This window comes from Marmota monax, unplaced genomic scaffold (assembly GCF_021218885.2).
Source record: "Marmota monax isolate L192 unplaced genomic scaffold, Marmota_monax_Labrador192_F-V1.1 WCK01_AAM20220418_F8-fsc00108, whole genome shotgun sequence".
Classification (NCBI taxonomy): domain Eukaryota; kingdom Metazoa; phylum Chordata; class Mammalia; order Rodentia; family Sciuridae; genus Marmota; species Marmota monax.
The window spans coordinates 213,032-234,593 of record NW_026694593.1 but is presented as its reverse complement, the minus strand read 5'-3'; the positions used below and the strand labels follow the sequence as shown (position 1 = coordinate 234,593).

Here is a 21,562-nt window from a genome sequence, read left to right as displayed (position 1 = left end):
CAGACCAGTCAGCAATGACAAGAAGTGTGGAAAGGGTGACATTAGGACAGTGTCCTTCAGGAAAGGACCCTGAAGGCAGTGACACACCAGTTGAATTCTGGAGAAGATACAGTTGGTTAGAAGTAGAAGAGTGTGCTGGTAGGTGGGGCAGACCCCATCAGTGGTTCAGCATGGCTGAGGCCTTGTAGCAGTGTGGTTAAAAGCACAGGCACTGGGCACTTGGGTCACATTAGTCCACTTTTTTGACTCAGGGTTCCCCTCAGTAGAGCAGGGATGACCGGCACCTACCCAGAGGGTCGTCCTGAGGATTGAGTTCATACGACTAAGCGGACCGAAGAAAACAAGCACGTTGTAAGTGCTCCGAATGCCTCGCTGTTCTGGTTGCAGCTTAGGTAGTGCCCGGGAATGCGGGCAGGCCTCTGTGGTGAAGGACGAGGCTTCAAGGGCCAGATTATTAGAGGCCTTCCAAGCAAGGCTGCGTCAGAGGAAACGGGGAGCCACGGGAGGCTTTATTCCCTAGTAATAGCCTTAGCCCACGACTAAGGCTGGGCGGCCTCATCCTCCCTCCTTCTCCTCCGTTCCCTCCACCCTTGTTCCCAGACCCATGGTGTTCTCACCTCCAGGCTCTGTCTCCTCCTCAGTCCCTCCTCTTTGTGAAAAATTCAGTACTTACCATCCAATTCTGAGCACTGAGAGGTCAACTTAGGCTGGCAAAGCCTGTTGCTTAGAATCCGCATCTCAAAACTCTGCTCAAGTCCGTTCCTAAAACAAGCCTTTCTTTCCCTTTAGCAATGACAGAAGCAAGAGGGACTGAACTGAACCCGTTCCAGCTTCCTGACCTGAGTTACTCTGGGCAGTCCCCCTCCTACCCCCACTTCCAATGGGCTGAGTCTTCCTGAACAGATATTGCTCTGAAGGGTAGTCTCTCTGATGGCCTTCCATGCATGCCCCTCATTGGCCTGGTCCAAACTCTTGTAAAGCACCCGGGATGGTTATTGCCAGAAGAAAAAAAATGCAAAATGTGGGATCTTCTAAGCTCCTTCCTAATCCACTTGCCTCTTCACCTGCACCCTTACCACTCAGTCACACCCTTCTACAACTCCTACCTTTTAGTAGAAGCCAAACCTAACACCTGGCATGTTGGGACCCTCAAAAAGTCATCTTGCCTATCTCCCATGGGTAAAATGAGATTCCCGTTGGCACCTTTTCCCTTGAAGTGTGTTATATTATATTACTCGAAACCCACCAAGACTCCCTTCTTCCCCTTGGACTCTTGTTCTACTAGGAAATACTGTTTCCCTGAAACAGGCACATCCTGAATTTAAAGACAAGAAAACCAACCATAAAACGATCTTTATTGAGAGGCACACACCATAATGTCCTTCCAGAGTGATTTTACTTCAGTAGTTTCTGTTAGAAGTCCAGAATGTTTTCAATGCCCCAAAATGAATTACCTGGGCACCACCAATCTCTGTCTGGTCCCTCTGGATCTGCCTCTCCTGGAAATCTCACATACATGGTGTCACGCGGTCTGTGGCCTTCTGTGCCTGCCTCTGCTATGTACTTGGATGGACCCTGAAAACAATCTCCAGACAGAAACTCCCCTCGGGGTCCCTGGCTTCAGTTTCCTTTATCGGGCAGCAGCCACCCACTCAAGGAAAATGACAAGCTCCACACCAGTCGAGAGCTATTCCTCCCCATGTGGGTGCCCAGGCAGTAGAAGAAAAAATTGTGCGGGGTTGGGGATTTAGCTCAGAGGCAGAGCGCTTGCCTACTGCCTACTGCCTAGCATGAGCAAGGCCCTGGGTTCCGGCCTCAGACAAAAAAAATAAAAAAGTGTGGACTGGGGAGCTGGTGCGGACCCTGCAAACCCTTTGGCCACGCAGTATAATGAACAACAAAATCAGCACTCCACAAACATTACTTAAAAGTACTTTTTTTTTTTTATTTAACTTTAATTTCTGAGGTAAAATACTTTTTTCTTTCAACTTCCATAACAAAATACAGAGCTATCAGATACCCCTGGAAAAAATATGTATATTATACATATATTTCTATAACATTACATCATATATATATAATATATATGCAAAAATTTGAAGACTTTATAGAAAGCAGAACATCTAAAAGGCACTGCACAATGGAGTTAAGATTACTTACATTTTATGTACATATACACACTTTATTCTGCGTAAGCGGATAACTAGTGAAGTCATCTTTCACACGTGAATGTCTCATCCACAAATCCCTGCATCACAATTTTATAACTCAAAGAATGCCTAAATATTTCAAAACAAATTAACTGGTTAACTTCTTCCCTGCCCCAAGAAGAAACTAAAAATGGAACAGTTCTTTAAAAAACTCAAAGTTTTCTTTCAAAACACATAAATATGTATGTTCCATTACTGTTTACAAAACAAAAAGCATAACATAATTATGGAATAAATAAATGACAAGGGATAAACAGCCAACTGACTCTAACCACTTGGTGAGAAGTGATATACCTCAACTATTTTTTTAATGCTTCTAAAAGTTTCTTGGCCCATGGGTCGCTAGGATGCAATAGTTTCCCTATATTAGTGAGGTGGGTTTAATGCAGCGCAGCTTGGTAATTAGGGTGGAGGGACTTGGTGAATGGTTTATAGTTCACCTCTATCCTTTTTCAGGAAAAAAGGTGAGCTCAGCAAGGCTGGGTGCCCTTAAAAGATCTCTACTGTTTTCTATAGCTACAAAAGCAATCTGTTTACATGAATAAGTTCTTGATTAATGAAATTTCATTATGTTTACAAAGTTTTAAACATTTGGCACAGCAAAACTTGGAAAAAATGGGAGACACGACATAGGTCCGGTTTTTGTCTCCCCTTCTTCCACATGCTGCTGGACAGTGATGAGATGCTCATGGAAGAGAAAGGCCTGGCTTTGTACCAGGTTGGTGATAGGAGCTGCTAGGAGTGCGCTGGGGAGGAGAAAAAACTCTCACTCCTCTGCTCCAGGAAATATCAACAATCTCCACATTCCCTGGTCCACTTCCTGAGCAAGCCCAAGTTCGGCTCTATAGAAGCCCCCCCACCCCCAAACCCCAGTGTGCAGTGCAAATCAAACAACAGTTACTGGTGGAATGGCAATCAAAGAAAACAGTTAAACACCAAACAACTTCTTAAAGCCAAAAAACATATTTCATGGAGTTGAACATTTTGAGTATGATTTTTCAAGTGTAAAAGCAGTGACTTTTTGTTCAAACAGAAGCAGCATCTAGGAATTAATTCTGGCACTTGGGTTCTAGGGGGTTACAGGTATGCATCATTGATTTTCTTCCCTCTCTTATTTTAAAGGCCTCGTGTTTCTATTCCTGAGTTCATACCGACACCTGCTGGCCCTCCCCTGTAGTGGACAGTGGGTGGCCAGCTGGCCTCCCTGGTTAGATCGGGCAATGCCAAGCAGAGAGCCCTCATCTACCTGCCAGGCCTGCTTTCCGAGTCAGAGGTAAATCGAGGTGCAGAGAAGGAAACTGGTAAAAACACAATCGCCAAAGGCAGCCTGACTGGGGAGCCCTCTCAGCCTGACCAAGCCTGAGTCTTAGGGACCACACTCAATTCCTTTCCTGGGCAAAGATGAGTCACTTAGGGAACTTGGATCAAGTTCAGTTGCATGCCAAGAAATAGCATGCTGGACTCAAGTCATCCCAGGCCATCTCGTGTCTCTCACCTGCTCTAACCTTTCCTAAATCCCTGTCTCATGCACATACTCCAGTTTTAAAAAGAAAAAAACACCCCGCTATTAAAAGAACTCTCAAAGGTTCCCTAGTTATGTCTCTCAGGCCAAGGTGAAGGCAGGATTTTCTCCAGTTCCTAGACACCACCCCTTCCCCTCAACAGACAGTGCATTATTTCCCTCCCTCTGCTTGGCTGCCAGCTGGATCTGAGCCACAGCCAGGAGTTTACGTTCATGTACACTAAGGAGATACGTGCACACACACAGAAGGTTGGCTGGTGTTACTTTCTCTCTGCCCCTAGTTTTTTCTTTTCTTCTTATTGTGGTGCTGGGATCACACTCAGGGCCCTCTGCATGCTAGGCAAGTGCTGTACTAGAGAGCTACACCCAGCCTTAGTCTTTTGCTTCACATAAGATCAATACTTTCCCTTTCCTTTGAAGTTGTTGGAAGAGAATTTCCCACAAAGAGACAATTCCTGTCTGGAGTCTCAAGCAAGACAGTCGATCAGGAGGCTCAGAACAATGTGGGCAAATGGGGCGGCAAGAAGGGCACCATCGCAGGACAGACATCAACCTTCACTCACACCAGGCCTGTGGCCTCTGGCTGCCTTCAGCGTCTTTCCACCTCTTCCTTTGCTCATGACAAACATTCACTTGTTCCCCCAGCTACTTTCTGTGCTTCCAGGTACCATCTGCCCTGAGCTCCCACGACCCTGCCTTTCTGCTACCCATTCCGACAACATCAAGAGGGAGTGACTAAATACCAGCTAGGAATTGAAGCAAGTCTCAACATTCCTGGATTATCTGAAAAGCTGTCCATGCCCTTTACAGGTTTATGTTGACAGACCCGTATCTCTTGAAGTATGTTCATAGTTAAGGCTCGACTTCAGAAAATGATAAGAGGACCAGACACAATGGAAAGACATCTTCAGCAATGTTGTCATGCCTTCTCAGTGAACTTGCTCACAGTCAAACTTTGGTTTGGTTTCCCAAACCCACAATGGAAAAGAACAATGAGGATCATGTTTTTCATTTGTTTTGTTTTTAAAGGCATTGGGTTACTTCCTCCTGCCCTCTTCTTTCTTCCCTGAACAAGAGTTTGCAACTCCTCATGGCTTCTTAATAAGTGAAGTAGGTAAAAAGTCCAAGGAGCTCGCAGCAAGGTTTCCTGCCCCAACCCTGCCCCTGAGAGGCGGCCAGCTCCGTGCCTCAGCCCCACTCTAACTGGCAGTACACTCATGTGTCCTGAAAGCAGTTTTTAAAAAGGAAAAGAGAAATGGCAAATAACAACTAGAGAAAAGAGAGAGAAAAAGGAAAATTGACATCTGAACATCCCTCCCCACCCCTAAGACTGAAATTACCTTATTCCTCCCTTGAAATAATTATAAAGTAACATTTCAGGCAAAATACTTAGTATTAATGGTCTCTCACTGCACAACCTCCCAGCCAGGACCTTTCCCTTTTAAGTCTCTCTCTCCAAGCAACAGAAACCCATTAATGGCTTTTCATACATAAATACAATAGAAAAGAAAAAGCCTGGAACCCAAACTACTGTGGGACCAAAAAGTACCTGGGCCCTTTAGGAGTTTCCTTGTCAGGAAGTGTAAGCCTCAAACGGAAAACAGGCTCCTTCCCCTTTCAGTTCACATACCCTCTCTGTGTCCTATTACTCACCAGGAAAAAAAAAGTGTGTTCACATCTGACCTAATTTACAACAGAAGACACCCATCCCATCCCCAACAGAAAAGTATGAGTCTATGCCCCAGATGATCAAACCAGCCTAACTCCCGCCCCCCGCCCCCCAGATCCTGCTACATAAATACATGTATGTATTTGACTACAATATAAACAGCTCCCGGCCCACTTGCAGTTCTACGCATCTGCGGCTGCTGTTGCCAAGCCCCGGGGTCCTGACCCGTTCCAGAGGAACTTGCCCTTCTTACTCAGCTCCCGGGCTTCAGGGTCATCATTCCAGCGCCTCTTCAACCGAAGCTTGGGGGGCATCAAAGCGTCTTCTTTCTTCTCTGGTGCACTGGGCTCTTTGCCAGACCTGTCCTCACTGTCTTCAGTCACCTCTAGGGGTTCTTCACTGGCGGTGCTGGTGGGGCCAGGGGGCCAGGTGGGTGGGGCAGCAGGGCGAGCAAAGATGGTACCTTTCCTTTCTTCCGTGGTCCTGCTCGGCACGGTGCCCTCTTCTTGAGGGTGCTCCTCCTTCTCCTGGGCTGGCTGCCTGAGGCTCTCAGGATCCTTCTCGGCTGTGGGCTCCACCTTAATTCGCGGGGGCACAGGAGCCATGGTGGGTGCGGCAGCAGGTGCCGACTCCTCACTGCTCTCTACCCTCTCGCGGTTCTTGCGCCCAGCGGGTGGGGGCTGCAGCTTGATAGAAAACGGAGTGGACTCCTCGGGATGCACTTGGCATTGCAGTGGCGGAACCATGAGCCCGGGGTAGCGGGGGAAAGTCCGAGGGCTCAGGTGGTAGTTGAACACAGAGCAGGCTTGAGAATGAAGGTAGTGTTTCATTTCTTCTGGGTTGAAGGAGAAGCAACTATTGCTGGTGAAGGGGCTCAGACCCGGGGAGGGGCTGTAGGAGAAGATGGTGGGAGTCAGGGAGAGGGCTGGCGAAATGGGAACATTGAGGACACCTCCACGGCCAGGGATGGGAGAGACGGCGAAGGGGCTGTGGGGGTCAGGGTACATCCCAGGCCTAGTGAACAGAGGAAGCATTATGTCGGGCTTGCGTTTCTGGTGGCCGAGCCCGCCTCCACCGACAGCATTCCGGGAAGACATGAGGTCCACGCCCCGGCGCCAGTCGGCAGCTGAGCCGTCCTCCAGCTCCGGAAGCTCCACCTTCCTATCAGTGCCATTACTCGACTCCTGGCCAGAAGCAGTGAGGGAGCTGGCAGAGAACCGGCCGGGCTGCACATCACCAGTTGGAGAATGGGTGTCCAGGGGTGAGAAGTGGAAGCGGGAAGAGGCCGTTGGCACTGGAGGCGCGCTCTGAGGAACCACACCTGCAGTGGGGGAAAGACAAAGGCTCCGTTGGAGGTCTGGTTGCTCAGGCTGCTAGCATTTTTCCTTGTGCTAATGAGGTACACAACAGATAGCCCCAACAGGAAACAAATATCTCAAATGGACCAAATCCCACAGTTCCCCACCTTCCCAGTAACGACCACAGCGCTCCCATTCAACTTAGTTGCCATCTTTTTCCAGCTCCTTAAGTTGTCTTCACACTACTCCTTAGTATCTGCAATGTTCTTTATTTGTTGATATTAATATTTTAAAACATAAATTCACCAGGCAGAGACTTCCAATAGTCCACAACTGTCTTCCCAGCAATTCAAGGCTTAACAATTAGTAGGTGCTCAATAAGTATTAAGTGAATGAATGAATGGGATACAACAGCAACCTCCTCTGCAACTCTAAGTATTGTGTAGGTGTCACCTGTCTCAATTTGCAGCTGTGCAAATAACCTTTTCTTGTTTTCATAATTCTGACTATACATATAAAAGCAAGCAAACCTAAACAAACAAAACCGGAAATAATATACGTAAAGCCATGCAAGACCCTGCACCTCACATATATGGACATGAACAAGACCATATTTTAATGAAAATAGATTAATAAAAAAAAATTGTTTCTTAAGGTAAGTTCTTGTGGTATACCTTTGGAACTTTTGATAAATAATCATTACCTCAGAGATTCAAATATTTTCCAATCTCTACAAATTTATACCTCTGATCATTTTATAAAATGATCTTCATTCCTACTCCGCTTTTAAGCACTGAGGATGCTGGAAGAAAACCCAGGACCTGCTCCTCCCTCTCCTAAGTTCAACTGTTAAAATCTGAAACTCTAAGTGGAAGCTAACACTATTAACCATACCAACTTGAGAGGAACATAAAGTTCTCAACTTCTCCCCAAAAGTTTCTTTGAGGCCCGAGAAAGGAACGCCACCTGAGGCCTCGGGAGCCCACAGGTTCCTGGAGGTTCTGGTGGCTTCCATCATGATGATGTAATAAGGGTTCTTGATACTCTGAGGCAGGCATAAGAGAAGAAAAAAAGGGGGGAAAAATAAAGACCAGCAAAAGTTTGGTGGTCTAGGAGAGAAAACGAAAAGAAGCAAGACACAGTGCGGTTAGGAACTGGTCCCAGTTAGTGCCAGTCTCCTATGCTTGCTATTGGAAAACCACCCTCAGCTGTGACTCTGGAGTAGGCTGGTATGTGTGAGACAGCTTCTAGGCACACGTGGCTAATGCTGCCAGAGCAGCACTGCCCAAAGGAATGTTTCACAGAAAACTGTCTGCAGGACTCTTTTTATTTTTAAAGCCCCCTTACTTAATCTTAATTTAGGAAAGACAGAGAAATGGCTCTGCATAGGATTTGAGGAGAGCCAAGAGAGTCCCAGGACATAAGTCTCTTTTTCTCAGTCTATCACAGTGACTAAATCCTAACTTTTTTGATTCTTTTGATCCTTGGCTTTTATTAAGAGTACATTCAGTCAAAAGCAACAATCCCACTTGTATATACTCAGAAGGGCAAAATAAGTCATAAGGATAATGTGGAAGGGAAGGAAAGTTCTGTCTCCTAAGCAATTTAGAAAACTGATTAAATCAGGGCTGGGGATATAGCTCAGTGGTAGGGTGCTTGCCTTTTTTTTAAAGGGGCAATATCTCAGTCTTTACACATACTAAGGCATGCTATAAATCTGTAAGGAAAAATAATACACAGCATTTTCCAAATGCTCTGGATCGGGGAGGGGGAAGGGGAAGGATGGTGGAATAGAGCCATGTTGGAAAGGTAGAAATCTGGTCCCTTCCCTCTGATTATATTATATATTAAGATTTAAAATCCAAGATTTTGCTAGGGAAAAGAATTTGTCCCCCCTGCAAAAAAAAGTTTGAATGAATATTATTGCTCTGAAAGAAAATTGCCTTAGTAAAACCATTACAAGATTTGAATAGTAGAGTTGGAAAACTGAGGTCTGAATCTTACTTCTGGTACCTTCTATCTTGTGGCTAGTGCAAATAAGCTTTTTGGTTTTGTTTTGTTTAATAGCTTTATTTTTATGTGGTGTCGAGGATTGAACCCAGGGCCTCAAGCATGCTAGGTGAGCACTCTGCTGCTGAGCCACAATGCCAGCCCCAAACTGGAGTTTCTGATTGCCCTCTGGCAACAGTGTAAATAACAAGGTCTTTACCTATGTTCAAACCCTGGTTCTAGCTGGACAATTCACCTCTCTGTGCCTCAGTTTCCTTACCTGTAAAATAGATGGCAATAAGACCAATCCTAATGTATGAGAAATAAAAAAATTAAAATTTGTAAAACCCTTGGAATAGTACTAGCACATAGCAAATTGCATGTAGTTGTTAAAATAATTTTTTTCTTAGATAATAATCATGATTCAAAAATTAAAATTTTGAAGTACATGTATCATTCAACTATGAACCACATGTTTGGTAACAGTGTTAGAGCACTGTTAAACTTCCTGGGTGTGGTAACGTTATTGTGGTTATGGAAAAGAATGTCCTTGTTCCTGGGAGATACATGCTGAAGTACATGGGGTGAAGTGCCATGATGTCTGCAACTTAATCTCAAAAGATTTAAAAAGTATATATAAATAGAAAGAGATAAAACAAATGTGGCAACAATGTTAACCATTAGTGAATCTAGATAAAGGACATGTGGGTGTTCACTGTTATTAATACAATTTTTCTGAGATTTGAAGTCTTCCAAAACAAACAATCGAAAAACTGGGGTGGGGTGGGAATAGGGAGAATAGCCCAAGAGATCAAGTCCATCCCTGAATTAGTCTGTCCTGCCTTTTATCCTCTAAGAGGTAACTATTTTTACTAGTACTTTTTCAATGTTTTTTATTTTTATTTTTTGGTATCAGAAATCAGACCCAAGGGTGCTTAGCCACTGAGCCACATCCCCAGCCCTTTTATTTTTATTTTGATACAGGGTCTCACTAAGTTGCTCAGGACCTTGCTAAGTTGCTGAGACTGGCTTTGAATTTGTGATCCTCCTGCTTCAGCCTCCTGAGCTGCTAAAATTACAGGCATGTGCCACCGTGCCTAGCTTCAATGTTTCTTATGTAGATACAAGTAGATATTCAAATACATTATTAAATGTATCTTATAGGATATATTTTAAATATTTTTTTTTAGTTGTAGATGGACACAGGCCTTTATTTTATTTATTTTTATATGGTCCTGAGGATTGAACCCAGTGCCTCATACATGTAAGGCAAGTGCTCTGCCACTGAGCCACAATCCCAGCCCTATAGGATGTATTTTATAGGATGCTACTAATGATAAAAATGAGTTACTATATGTAGAAGTACTTTGAACACTACCTACACATGAAATACACTACAATAAACTGTTAAAAAAGTGAAACTATGGGGGAAGAGAAAAGAATATTTACCCTCTTACTCTATAAACTTCTATATTATTTAGTTATGTTACTATCAGCCATGTACCACCTTTCTTTTTAAAACACAGACCAAAGTATCAATCCACCTTGCAGAAACCTTTAAAGTCTCTAGGATCTAAATTCACACAGCTCTACTTAAAGCACTTGCATTTCACAATTGTGTTAAACCTAGTATATATTTTTCCTGCTAAATTCTGTAGTTCTTGAAGGAAACAACTCTCCCATCATTTTTTTTTTCTTTAGGGTTTAACACATTATCTGTTGAACAAATGAATAAAACCCAATTGAGATTTTGGAATGTATGAATTATTAAATAAGAGCTAAATTTCAACAGTTCATTCTCTCAGGAACTGTTTCCTGATAAACTGTTCAACAGATAACTATTCAATCTACTCTGATCAGTCACTGACTTTTATCATTCATAAAATGTGAATACTGAGACATATACTTTAATGGACTAGAAGATTTGAATAAGATAATTTGCCAAACCACCAAGCAAAAGTACCTCAATTAAGTAGATGTTCAATAAATGTTCCGTCCCTTTGTCATCATATTAACATTACTTAAACAATACTTGGCCTCTTTGGGCAAAAGTTCTCTATTAAAAAAAACAATTCCAAAGCTGGGCACTGTGGTGCATACCTACCTATAATCCTAGTGACTCAGGAGGCTGAGGTAGAAGGATTACAAATTCAAAGTCAGCCTCAGCAACTTAGCAAGACCTTGTCCTCTCTCCCCTGAAAAAAGCATGTGGCTCAGTGGTTAAGTGCCCCTGAATTTTCAACCCCCATGGGGGAAAAAAAAAGTGGCTCCTGTTCTTTGGAATAGTCTATATCTAAGGATGTGAGTAATGATAATGTAAAAGAAATGTATGCTGTTTTGCTTTCCCCATAAATTTCTGATTAGGGACTTGAGGCTGTTAAGGATCAACTTTGATTCAATTGCTTTCAGGCAGACCATGTGTACCAGGCCACTACTATTAGATTTCCAGACCAGTCTTCACAGAGTAACAGTTTAGATTTCCTTGCCCTGTAAAAATAACCATATTTATCCCAGAGGTTGATGGACAGACATCCCATTTCAATTTGTCCAAGTGGCTGGCCTTCTGGGTTTTCAATTAAAAAAAAAAAAAAAAAAAAAATCAAGAACAGAAAAAAAAAAATACCAATGAAGCATTCTTTTGGGGGCAGGATAGATGAGTATGAACCCCAACACATTCTTCAATGACTGGTACTCCCATCTAAAGTGCCCGTACCTCTAGGTACACAGGGAAGGGGCAAAAGTGAGAAATAGAGGAAACAATATTCCAGTGGCTAGAACAGGTCTGATTTCCTAATGCCGCTCCCTCAGGCACAAGGAAAGAAAACAGGTTGTAATTAGAGAGACGCATTCCAATACCACTTTTTTTTTTTAAATGCATGCCCCAGGGACAGGAGGGAGAGGTTACAGAAAGAGAGATGAAACTGTAATGATAGCAGAGTGAAGCTAAAACTGCCCTAACTTGTTGTGTGTAGTAATTACATATCTGCAATGGATTTTAGCATTATATTCTCAGCCACACCCCCGCTCTAATTTTCAGGTTTCTTCCAACTTTTCTCTGAGAAGTTGTATTACTACAGAATCAAGATCAACTTTCTTTGCCTTGACACACAGGCCACAAAGAGCAATGATGAATTGGTTGGAAAAATAATTAAATACAATTTATTTTCTTAAGTAGGGGAAGAATTGATATCTTTATAAAACCCAATAATCAAACATAAACAATAACTTTTATAAGAGACTGCCTCTGCATTAACAGAGGCAGATCTAAAGCCTCTGTGAGGAGCTGTGGTGAAAAGCTGTAACCTGGAGAGACCGAGGGGAAGCCCTGCTACACTTAAAAAAGGAAAGAAGGCTAAGTAACCCTAGAGTCTTGTTGTCTGAGGAGTTGCTGGTGCAGCTCAAAGACACTACTTTTCACTGCAAACATGTGAACCTCTCCTTCTCTGATCAAGGATGCTGTGGTTTTGATGATTATTCACATGATAAGGGAGCGCTTGGTAGTTCATAGAAAATCGGAAGTGTTTGTAGAAACAGGTTCTCATCTATGAAAGAGCCACTGGGCAGGGTGTTAAACTGAGTGTGTTATCTTTAAAAAAAAAAAAAAAAAAAAGAATCAATGCAAACCTATGGAGCATCACTGCCAAACAGGATAGTTTAATAATATCTAGGAGATTACAAATAATATGCATAAAAGGTAACTAAGTAAACCAACCAAACAAATGTACCTTGTTATTGCATAGCCTATTACTCCCTCTAAGAGATGAATTAGTGGTGGTGGGGAGATGCCTCAAGGTCCTGGGTTTCATCTCAGCACCACCACCAAAAAAAAAAGGAGAGATGAATGGGGAGAGACTCAGGAAGAACACAGGGCAATTCAAGGGTTCACATTACTTCAGTGTTTCTAAAATCCCCTTTAATGTGTCATGTCTCAGAACTGGTTTTCTTTTTGATATTGGGAATTGAACCCAGGGAAACAACCACTGAGCCACATCCCCAGCCCTCTTTTTAGATATATATTTTTAGAAACAGGGTCTCACTGAATTGCTTAGGGCCTTGCTAAATTGCTGATGCTGACTTTGACCTTGTGATCCTCCTGCCTCAGCCTCCCAAGCAGCTGGGATTACAGGCAATGTGCCACCATGCCTGGATTAGAACTGGTTTTCTGAAAATATTTAACTCAAAATTCACTACCAACCAAAGGAGTCTTCATCTTACCACTTGATCGAATGTTGATGAATGGGTAGTTGGGCATCACCAGTTTGTTGAAGTTAAATTTGTAAGTAAACCTTTTCCCTTTTGTTTTATGAAGGATCCTCTTGTTGTAATAGTATCTGCAAAAATGGGAATACTCGTCAATTTATCTTCAGGCTATTGACAGATTTTGATATATTTTAAATAATCGCTAAGAATAACAATTCTTGCTGTAAGTATTACTTGCAAACATCTTCTTCATTCTTTTGCAGCCATTAGGTTAGAGTTGGAAGACCTAAGAGCTCACTTTTTCATTCAATTTTCAATTAGCTCTAGTCTTTGGCTACAGCTTTACATAGACTTCCTCACTTTAAGATCCTAAACACCTATCCTAGCTCTAATCACCTTTCTCCTCCATCTCTCTACAATTTCATTTCTAGTCTACTTCCTTCCAGTTCCATTCTATGTCACTAACTGCCTAGGTTCTGTCTGGCCCAGGTCAGGGCAGACACCTCTCCTAGGAGGTCGGATGCTCAAGGCACAAAGGAATGTAGAACTGTTTTATGGTGGCCAGTGAGACAATGGCATACCCTGATCTGGAAAATAGCAGCCAGCCTGGCCTGCTTCACTTTCAAAGACTCAAAGAGATGGGGGAGGATCCAGAAGAGTGCTGCACAGATTTTACGTTCAGGGTCACTAAGAATGAAGAAAGGCAGGGGAACTTTGACGTACATGGAACCTTTAGCCTGGCTTCTATTTAATAGCTCAGGTCATAAATTGCCTTCTGGCCCCTTGAGGGCTAAAGGGTTATGAAATTTTAAGACTGAAAAGAGGAAAAGAGAGCCTGAGAACTTATAGTAATCAAATTGTAGAGCAACCTATGCACTGACAACTGAGCCCACAGATTCAGTTCCTGAGTAGCTGGGTCAGTGCCATTCGGTGAGCCCTCCTCCTATGCTAGCTTCACCCCTTCCTAGCTTCTCCCAGGGGAGCCCAAATAAGAGAAATTCTAATAAACTCCCGACAGGGAAGTCTAAACGATTATAAACGAGCTCCAAACCATGTTTCACCACACACTCTCGCCCACTACAGAGCAGAAGCGGCTGTCTATCAGGATCCAGTGCCAGCCACATTGGAATTCCCTCCTACATAGAACCAAAGATATGTCTTTTCTCCTCCTGTGCCTGTGCTACTAGGATTCAACAGCTCTGACTCCCACTTTAAAAGCTACACATTATTCACTGAGAGAGTGCTGTCTCTTATCACCTGATACCCTTTTTATCTAACATTCACCAAACTGCCTAGTCTCCTTCCAATCTGTTAACACCACAGATTTGAGAGTCCTTTCTTTTACCTGAGGGCTCGGCTCAGCTTGTCATAATTCATCTGTGGTTTGCATTTCCTGCGGCCCCAGAGGCGGGCCACCTCGTCGGGATCCTTGATGACAAACTCCCCATACTCTCCCTGCTGCCAGGCGATGACATGGCGGAACTCTTCCTTCTGCAGCAGCTCCAGGATGAAGTGCCACAGCTGGATCTGCCGGGAGCCGGGGGACGACTCTGTTTTGTAGGCCCAGTCAGGAAACTGATACCCTTTAGTGTGAAAACAGCAAGATCAAAGTAGTCAGGAGCTAGGTACATACAGACCAGCACCCCCAACTTCACATTCCACTGCTCAGAATCTCTAGAGTGCTTTGTAAACATGCCACAAACACCCTTTTAGTCATCTGGGGCTAACCACAACAGAGGAGAGAAAAGGACAGAGAAATGACTTATTCTTGTGGCAATCACTGAATCGGATAGAGTCTGGCAGCAGAACCCAGGTGCCCTAATCATTTACCTTTCCATACATTATTATATACCAAACCTACTCCCATGGGGGCACAAAAGTTCCAAAAGGAACAAATGGGAAAGATAAACTAATATTTTAGGAAAATACAGCTGAAAACTCCTCTTATCCTCAAGGTTGGAATTATTTTTCTAACAGGAAAGAGACTCTAAAACTTGAGATAATGGTGTGCTGATCAAATGTGTTCAATACACATTCAAAGGAAACAGGACTACAACTGTCCCAGTCAGGAGGCTATCAGTCATGGAGTTACATTTGTGAACAAAATCCAAGTGCACAGAACAGGAACCAGGGAGGGACATTCCAGGTGCATCAGAGATGATTAACTTCTGCTCACCTCCACCTCCTTCTGGCTTTTCCACGATGCTACAGCCTGCTTTCATTTTCGCCCTCCTGCTGAGACACAAGCCATAGGATCACTTTAAGATGCTACTTATTTATTATCCTCCTGAGTTTTTCTGGCACAATCTTTCCCCAAACTTCCTTTTCCCTGTCTTTCCTTCCTTATGCAACCCTCTGTCTTTCAAACATGTCATCTCTAAACTGCTAATCCGCAAGTCATCAAATGATGGTCCTCAGGTCATCAGCTTCAAAAGCCATAATTATCTCTCACCTGACTTTAAACCACAAAGTGTAAACACTGTCCTTAATATTTGCTTTCTTCCTCCTGACCAACCCTCCAAATGTTAAAAAAAAAAAAAGAAAAGAAAAAGGAAGGGTACAGTGAAATGGGTCCAAAAAGGCAGTCCAAACAAGTCAAACAGTTTGTCTTCTATTACTAGACAGGTTTACATGCCAAGATACACAAGCCTGAGTTCACCCAGATGTACCTGTTTAAAAAAGGATGAAAAAAATCCAAATCCATCTGATTCCCTCAAGAATGAACATCTGATTTTGATTTATTTTACTGAATTATGTGAGATGGAAGAAGGAAAACTCCTCCTAGTCAGAAACTGTCCCCTTCCCCTTGAAAATTATTCTGGATACAGGAAGTAAACACACATATGTAGAGTCACTGTATAGGACATGGAGACAGACAGACAGACACACACACACACACATATACACACACTCCTCAAGTTTCCTGAGAAAAAAAATTTATGTTATCTTTTAACTGGAAGGAAGGAGGGGGGAAAAGCAGCAGTCATTTCTGTGGTCCTTCTGGCCAATGAGTGGAGGGAGTCCTGCTATGAAGATCTGAATTCATTCCATCCAGATTTACAGTTCCTCAATAAATTTCCTGTTCCAAGCAGCAAGCAGCTTGGTGTCAGTGAGTCCCTTCAGCAAAGAGGAGGGAGGGGTGAAACTGCCAGAGGGAGATGGGGGCAGGAGAGGGCAGATTTGCCCTCATTGTTCCCCAGGGTGGATGACAGGCCCTCAGCACCCATATTACAGGAGTCTAGAGGGAATGCAGGTGCCTCATTGGCTCCAGGGTCGGGTGGGGACAAATTCCTAATCTTGGAAATCTCATCTAATTTGGGATTCCTCTAGATCCTTTTAATTTTCTTTCTCACCATACATACAAGGAGACCAGTATCAGCCCATGAAACTACCAGGGGCCAGGGAGGAGATCAATAGCCCAAAGGAAGGAGAAAACAGACACAGACACACAGGCATACAGACACAGAGGCATACAGACACACACCATACACAATAACAAGGCACCAGGGCTGAGGCAGGAGTTTCCTTTCCCATTTCCGTGACAGTGAGGAAGGAAAAACAGTAATTTCCCCACGGTTGCAAGGAAGCCGCCCTGGACTTGAAACTACTGGATTGCTCTGTCCACGGCGGGGCCTTTACCCTGCCCCCAGGAATACCCTCGATCCCGCACGGCCAGGGGTGCAAACCCCGCTGCAACGATGACCTGATCTGGAAGCCCCTTCTGGATACCCCAGCTGTCCCACTGTGCCCATCAAGGCCCTCTTCCAACAGCCCGGAGGCGCCTCTGCAAGCTCCTCACAAATTCACCCCGAGACTCCGTCCAAACGGGACCAGAGACTCCCCTCCGCACCTCGGCCCCCTGCCCTGCCTCCGTTCGCGACCGTTCCCCGAGGGAGACATTCTCGGTCCGGCGCTGCGGACGCCCGCGGCAGCTCCCGGTGCCGGCCTCCTCGGCCCCCAGGGCCCCGGCGCCCCTCATCTCCCCGGCCGGGTGTTCGCGAACGCTGCCCGGATCCCGGCCGCCTCGCAGACACGGGCCCCTTCCTCCCCCGCCCCCCGCGCAGGGTGAGGCCCGGCGGGGGTGGCACGGCCCGGGGGGCGCCCCGGGCGCCGGGGACGTTGTCCCTGTCGGGGTCCCGGGCTGCTGGCCCCGCGGGGCCCGGCGGCCGCGGCGACGCGGGACTCACCTCTCTCCAGCACGGTCCGTCTTCGGTCCGGTCTCCTCCGCGGCGTCTCCAGCTCCTCCTCATCCACCCCAGCAGGAAGTGACCTCCTCGGCTGCTGTCGTCACTTCCATCTTGGGCGGGGGCGGGGGAGGAGGCGGCGCCCGCCCGCCCGCCGGCTCGGGGCCTCGCCGCGCCGCACCCAGCCGCCGCTCCTTTCCTTTCTCCCCGCGGCAGACGCCGACTTCCGCCCGCACTCCGCCCGGTGCGGCGCGTGCATCACGTTGTGGGGGGCACGTTACGCACGCTCGCGGGGGCGCCCCGGCCGGGTCGGGTCGCCGGAGCCGGACGTCGGGAGCCCGCGGGGCGACGGCGACGCTGCGTGCCGGGGCCATCTGCCGCGGGCGGGCATCTCGCGACCCCACGGGAAGGGCTCGGGCACCCCGAGGAGAGGCCCACGTTTCCCCAGAAAAGGGCTCGGCGACCTCCCAAGGAGGACTGCCCTCGAAATGGGAAGTAGGATCCGCAGACGCTGTGTCCACCGCCCCCCCCCACCCCCCAAAAAAAGGGCCCTGGACAGCACGTATAAAACGGAGCCGCGAAACCTGAGGCACAGGCTTTGGCAGCTGTCCCCGTGGAGACCGGGGAGTGACCGCCTCCCCTCCTCTCCCCGCCACTCTGCTTTTCGTCCGAATTGGTTCCCAGCCGTTCAGACACTTCCCATGTCTTTCCCTTTTTGTTCCTGCTCGAGTAATTACAAATACCTTGTCCAAAGCCTGTGTTTTTCCCTCTAAGAAGTTTAATGGGAAAAGATCTCAAGCAGTTCGATTTTATGTCCAACCCCTACCCTCATAGATTCAAGTGGTGTCCAAGCCCTAATTTCACTCCAGGGGCATAGAGTGGGGATCAGAGAAGCTTAAATACATTTAGAATGAAAAATTAAATGTGGGGGAGGTGAAGATGAGAGATGGGACTGAAGATCGATTTTCTTTTTAGTAATATATATATATTTTTTAATGTGGTGCTAAGGATGGAACCCAGTGCCTCACACGTGTCAGGCAAGTGCTCTACCACCGAGCCACAACCCCAGCCCCTGAAGATCGATTTTGATCAAATGTATCAAAACTTTGTTTTGTAGCATTGGCCTAACACGCTTTTCCAACCTGTTGTACATGGACCGTGGCAATGTCAACATTAGTTGTTAGAAAAGTTGGTCTTCAGTTTTGACATGTTACCAGCCATCCTGTAGGTGTGGCTAAATTGATGAGAAAGTTGGTTCCCAGTGGCCTAAAGTTGCCTTAAAACAGAAGGGAGAATAGCATTTCTAGTTAGGAAATTCTACATAGGTGAATAAAAGGAACAAAATTTAAGTGCCGCAGAGATGATTACCAATATCTGAAAGTAGCCGGCAAGCTCTCTGAGTGTAGAAATAGTCTATCTTCTGCTTATTACCTAGAACAGTGTCTTAACATGTAAATGTCAGCCGTTGGTCAAGCAGACCAAAATATTGGGGTTTAGCAAAATGAGGGAGATTATAGTTAGGGTCCTCATGCCTCCAACTACTAGCTTTCTTGCCTCCTTAGGGTACTTCTCCGTGTCATTTTCTCATTTGTATGAACATAATACCTATGGAGTCTACTTATGTGGATACCTATAAGTGTCTAGAGGTATCTCATCGAAGTATAGTAAATATTACAAGTATTGCCTTGTATTAGATATGTTAATACATGCTGCATGTTCAGGATAGAGAATGGTACCTTGTTTGGCAGATAAATAAATGTTGGCAAAAATAATCCTAATCATTATTACAAGAATCCTCAAATTCTCACACCACCCACTCAAATCTTAGTAATTGTGTCAATCATGGTCGTGACCAGCTTCTTCTTTGGAAAGTCTAAAATAGCTCAAATGGTCATGGATAGAGCCAGTACTGTCAACAGCAAAGACCCTATGTTCTGTTCTGCTAAGGCCCTGGGACTGGAGTGTAAGGACTCTTTCTGCATATGTTTTGACTCACCCTAGACTCCTAGAGGTTCTCTCCTGCTGCTTCTCTGGCTAATTAGGGTCACAAAGGATGACTTGAATAAACACAATTAACAGAGATAAACAGGTCTCTCTCTACTTGGCTCGAATCTGAATTGAGATGTTGAGAAATGTTTAGATCCCAGTAGAACTTAACCATATTTTACACTAAGAATCTAATCCCTGGCCTGAAACTTGAACAGGTGAATTTGGGTTTGGTAAAGCAAACTGGAACTTTCCTAACAATGAGTAGATCTGGGTAAATGAGCTGTGTGCTGGGAAGCTCTCCCGTGGTGGCGGAATCTGGGGAGATTGGGATGGCTGGGGACTTCTTGCCTAGCGTACACAAGGTCCCTATCCACTGTCTCCTTCACCCACAGGTTGTTGCCTTCTTCATCTGCGGCAAACAGGCTTTCACAACTTGGAGAGTCTTTGTGTTCCTGAACTTGGAAGAGCATGTGCCTTCTGAAAGCATGGGGGTGGAAAAAGACAGCCTAGGAGTCAAGACAGGTTGTAATCTCTCTTGAATTTCCACTTGCTCAAAGACCTCTTTGTCCACTGACCCTGCCTCCTATCCCTTCCCACCCAACTTTATAATTGTTCCATATATCTCGGGTAAGTTTTTCTTCTAAAGCTTATACCCTCAACCCTACTCTTCCTGCAACATCTACCCAACTGCTTCTTAAACTGAAAAAAAAAAAAAAAAGCCATGTTCAGTGGTTCATTCCTGTAATTCAGCAACTCAGGAGGCTGAGGCAGGAGGATCGCAAGTTCGAAGCCAGCCTCAGTAATTTAGCGAGTCCCTGTCTTAAAAACAAAAACAAAAAACAAACTCCTAGAACTGATTTTCCAAAAATTCCTTCCTGAATTGGTGTGTGTGTGTGTGTGTGTGTCCATGTCCATCCCCCCCCTCCCTCTCTTACTCTTTCCTGGCTTGTGCATCTTTATTGTTCCCATTTTTATTTATGGGCTTATGTTTTCCACACCCCAAACCTACCTGGACATGCATATGTTATCAATGCTTTCCTGTCTACTCTGTGGTAGTTCACTGTTCTCCTTCTATCATCTGTATGTCATGTACATATTTGTTCCTCCCGGTGTGTTTGTCTTAAATTGCAGGCCCCCAGAGGCTAGTGCCACAGTTCCCACAGTGCCCAGAGCAGTTCCGTGCCACCTTTTGAAATGCCTAAAGATATTCATTTCCTTCTCTGCTATTATGTGTGCTGAGGTGCTGACAGTTGTCCTCCCTCCCTCAGGCTCCTCTAAATATCCCAGTCAAAGATGGGTAGCCCTTTCCCTCCCAAATTTGCTCTCACTGAAGCAAGGCTCAGAAGACCCGAGTTTCAGTCTCCATTCTATTCTTTGCTAACTCTTGTTTTCTGACAAGCCACTAGCCTTCTCTGTGTTGCGGTGTCCTCCTATCTACAAGGGGACAGTATTGATGTCCTTGATGAGGACAGAGTGTAATAGTGGCTGTGGAATGCTTGTAAACTATGAAACCTTTACAAAGGTCAAGGATCACGATCACTCTTGCTACCACTGCAGCCTCTCCTCTCTCTGTTCTTGGTATCAAGAACTCAAATTTGACCGTTGTTCCTGCATAATTTCAGAAACTGAATGGATTCAATGTTTCAAACCTGGGTAGGAATCTAATGAGAAAAGAATTTTGTCCTGAGAATCAGGACTCTGATTTCCCACCTAGGCACTATTTTATGAGGCGTGCATTGACACGGTATCTTTGAATCACTCTATGTCTCAGTTTCTCCATTTATAAAATGACCATGCTAAAAATTTCCAGGAAGAAAGTGCTATAACATTAAAACATTATTGATTTTGATGAAGTCAAAGACTGAAGGTATATATAAAATTGACTTATTTATACCCTTTTTGGTTTCCCCTTCAGTAAAGGTGAAATTATAAAATAATAAACTTTGACTAAATATTTTTTGGATATGACCACACTGGACTTGAGTAGCTCATGAGATCTTGTGTTTGGGTGTATTTTTCCCATCAACCTAAGTTGTTGTGAAGATAGAGGAATTAATGTCAGTAACATGATTGGGGATCCCCGGATTAAAGGTTAAGTGTGTCCAAAGCAGAAGTAACTTTGCCCAAAGTTACAGCTCAGCCAGAAGAAGCAGAGAGCAGAGCTGGTATTTAGCAGTGACTTGGGGACTCAAGGACTCTCCCGGATTCCACATCCATCACAGTCCACAAATACCCCTTCCTCTCATTTCCCTTTTTTGGGTCTTGGTTCCCCCCTCTCAGATCAGTACAGTGGAGAGGGTAAAGATCATGAAGGAACAGAATGGAAGAACAGGATTAACAGGAGGAAATGACCACTTCAGCTATTCTGGCTTTTTTTCCTGGCAGCCCAGGAGAAAGATTCCCCTAACCAAATGTTGGATTGCCAGAATCTATATATTTTTGAAGGCTCATTTCTTCCAGGAAGCCTGCTGAAATTAATTGGAGCAGAGGGTTAACTTCTG

The 21,562-nt window shown here is 44.9% G+C and overlaps 1 protein-coding gene across 3 annotated transcripts; it reads right to left on the bottom strand.

Annotated features, from left to right (window-relative positions):
* Nucleotides 1–1,924: 1,924 nt before the first annotated feature.
* On the bottom strand, nucleotides 1,925–17,181 carry Etv3 (ETS variant transcription factor 3). 3 transcript variants are annotated; one of them, XM_046421905.2, is made up of 5 exons: nucleotides 17,076–17,181; nucleotides 15,065–15,120; nucleotides 14,234–14,471; nucleotides 12,904–13,019; nucleotides 1,925–6,722 (listed from the first exon to the last, which is right to left on the bottom strand). In XM_046421905.2, exons 2-5 carry the CDS (start codon nucleotides 15,108–15,110, stop codon nucleotides 5,584–5,586), a joined length of 1,539 nt encoding a protein of 512 aa, XP_046277861.1. In that variant the 5' UTR covers nucleotides 15,111–15,120; nucleotides 17,076–17,181; the 3' UTR covers nucleotides 1,925–5,583. The 3 variants fall into 3 exon arrangements, with proteins under 3 accessions (XP_046277861.1, XP_046277860.1, XP_046277859.1); XM_046421904.2 differs by having other exon boundaries at nucleotides 15,065–15,123; nucleotides 17,076–17,178; XM_046421903.2 differs by lacking the exon at nucleotides 17,076–17,181 and adding an exon at nucleotides 16,739–16,758.
* Between the last annotated feature and the right edge of the window lie 4,381 nt (nucleotides 17,182–21,562).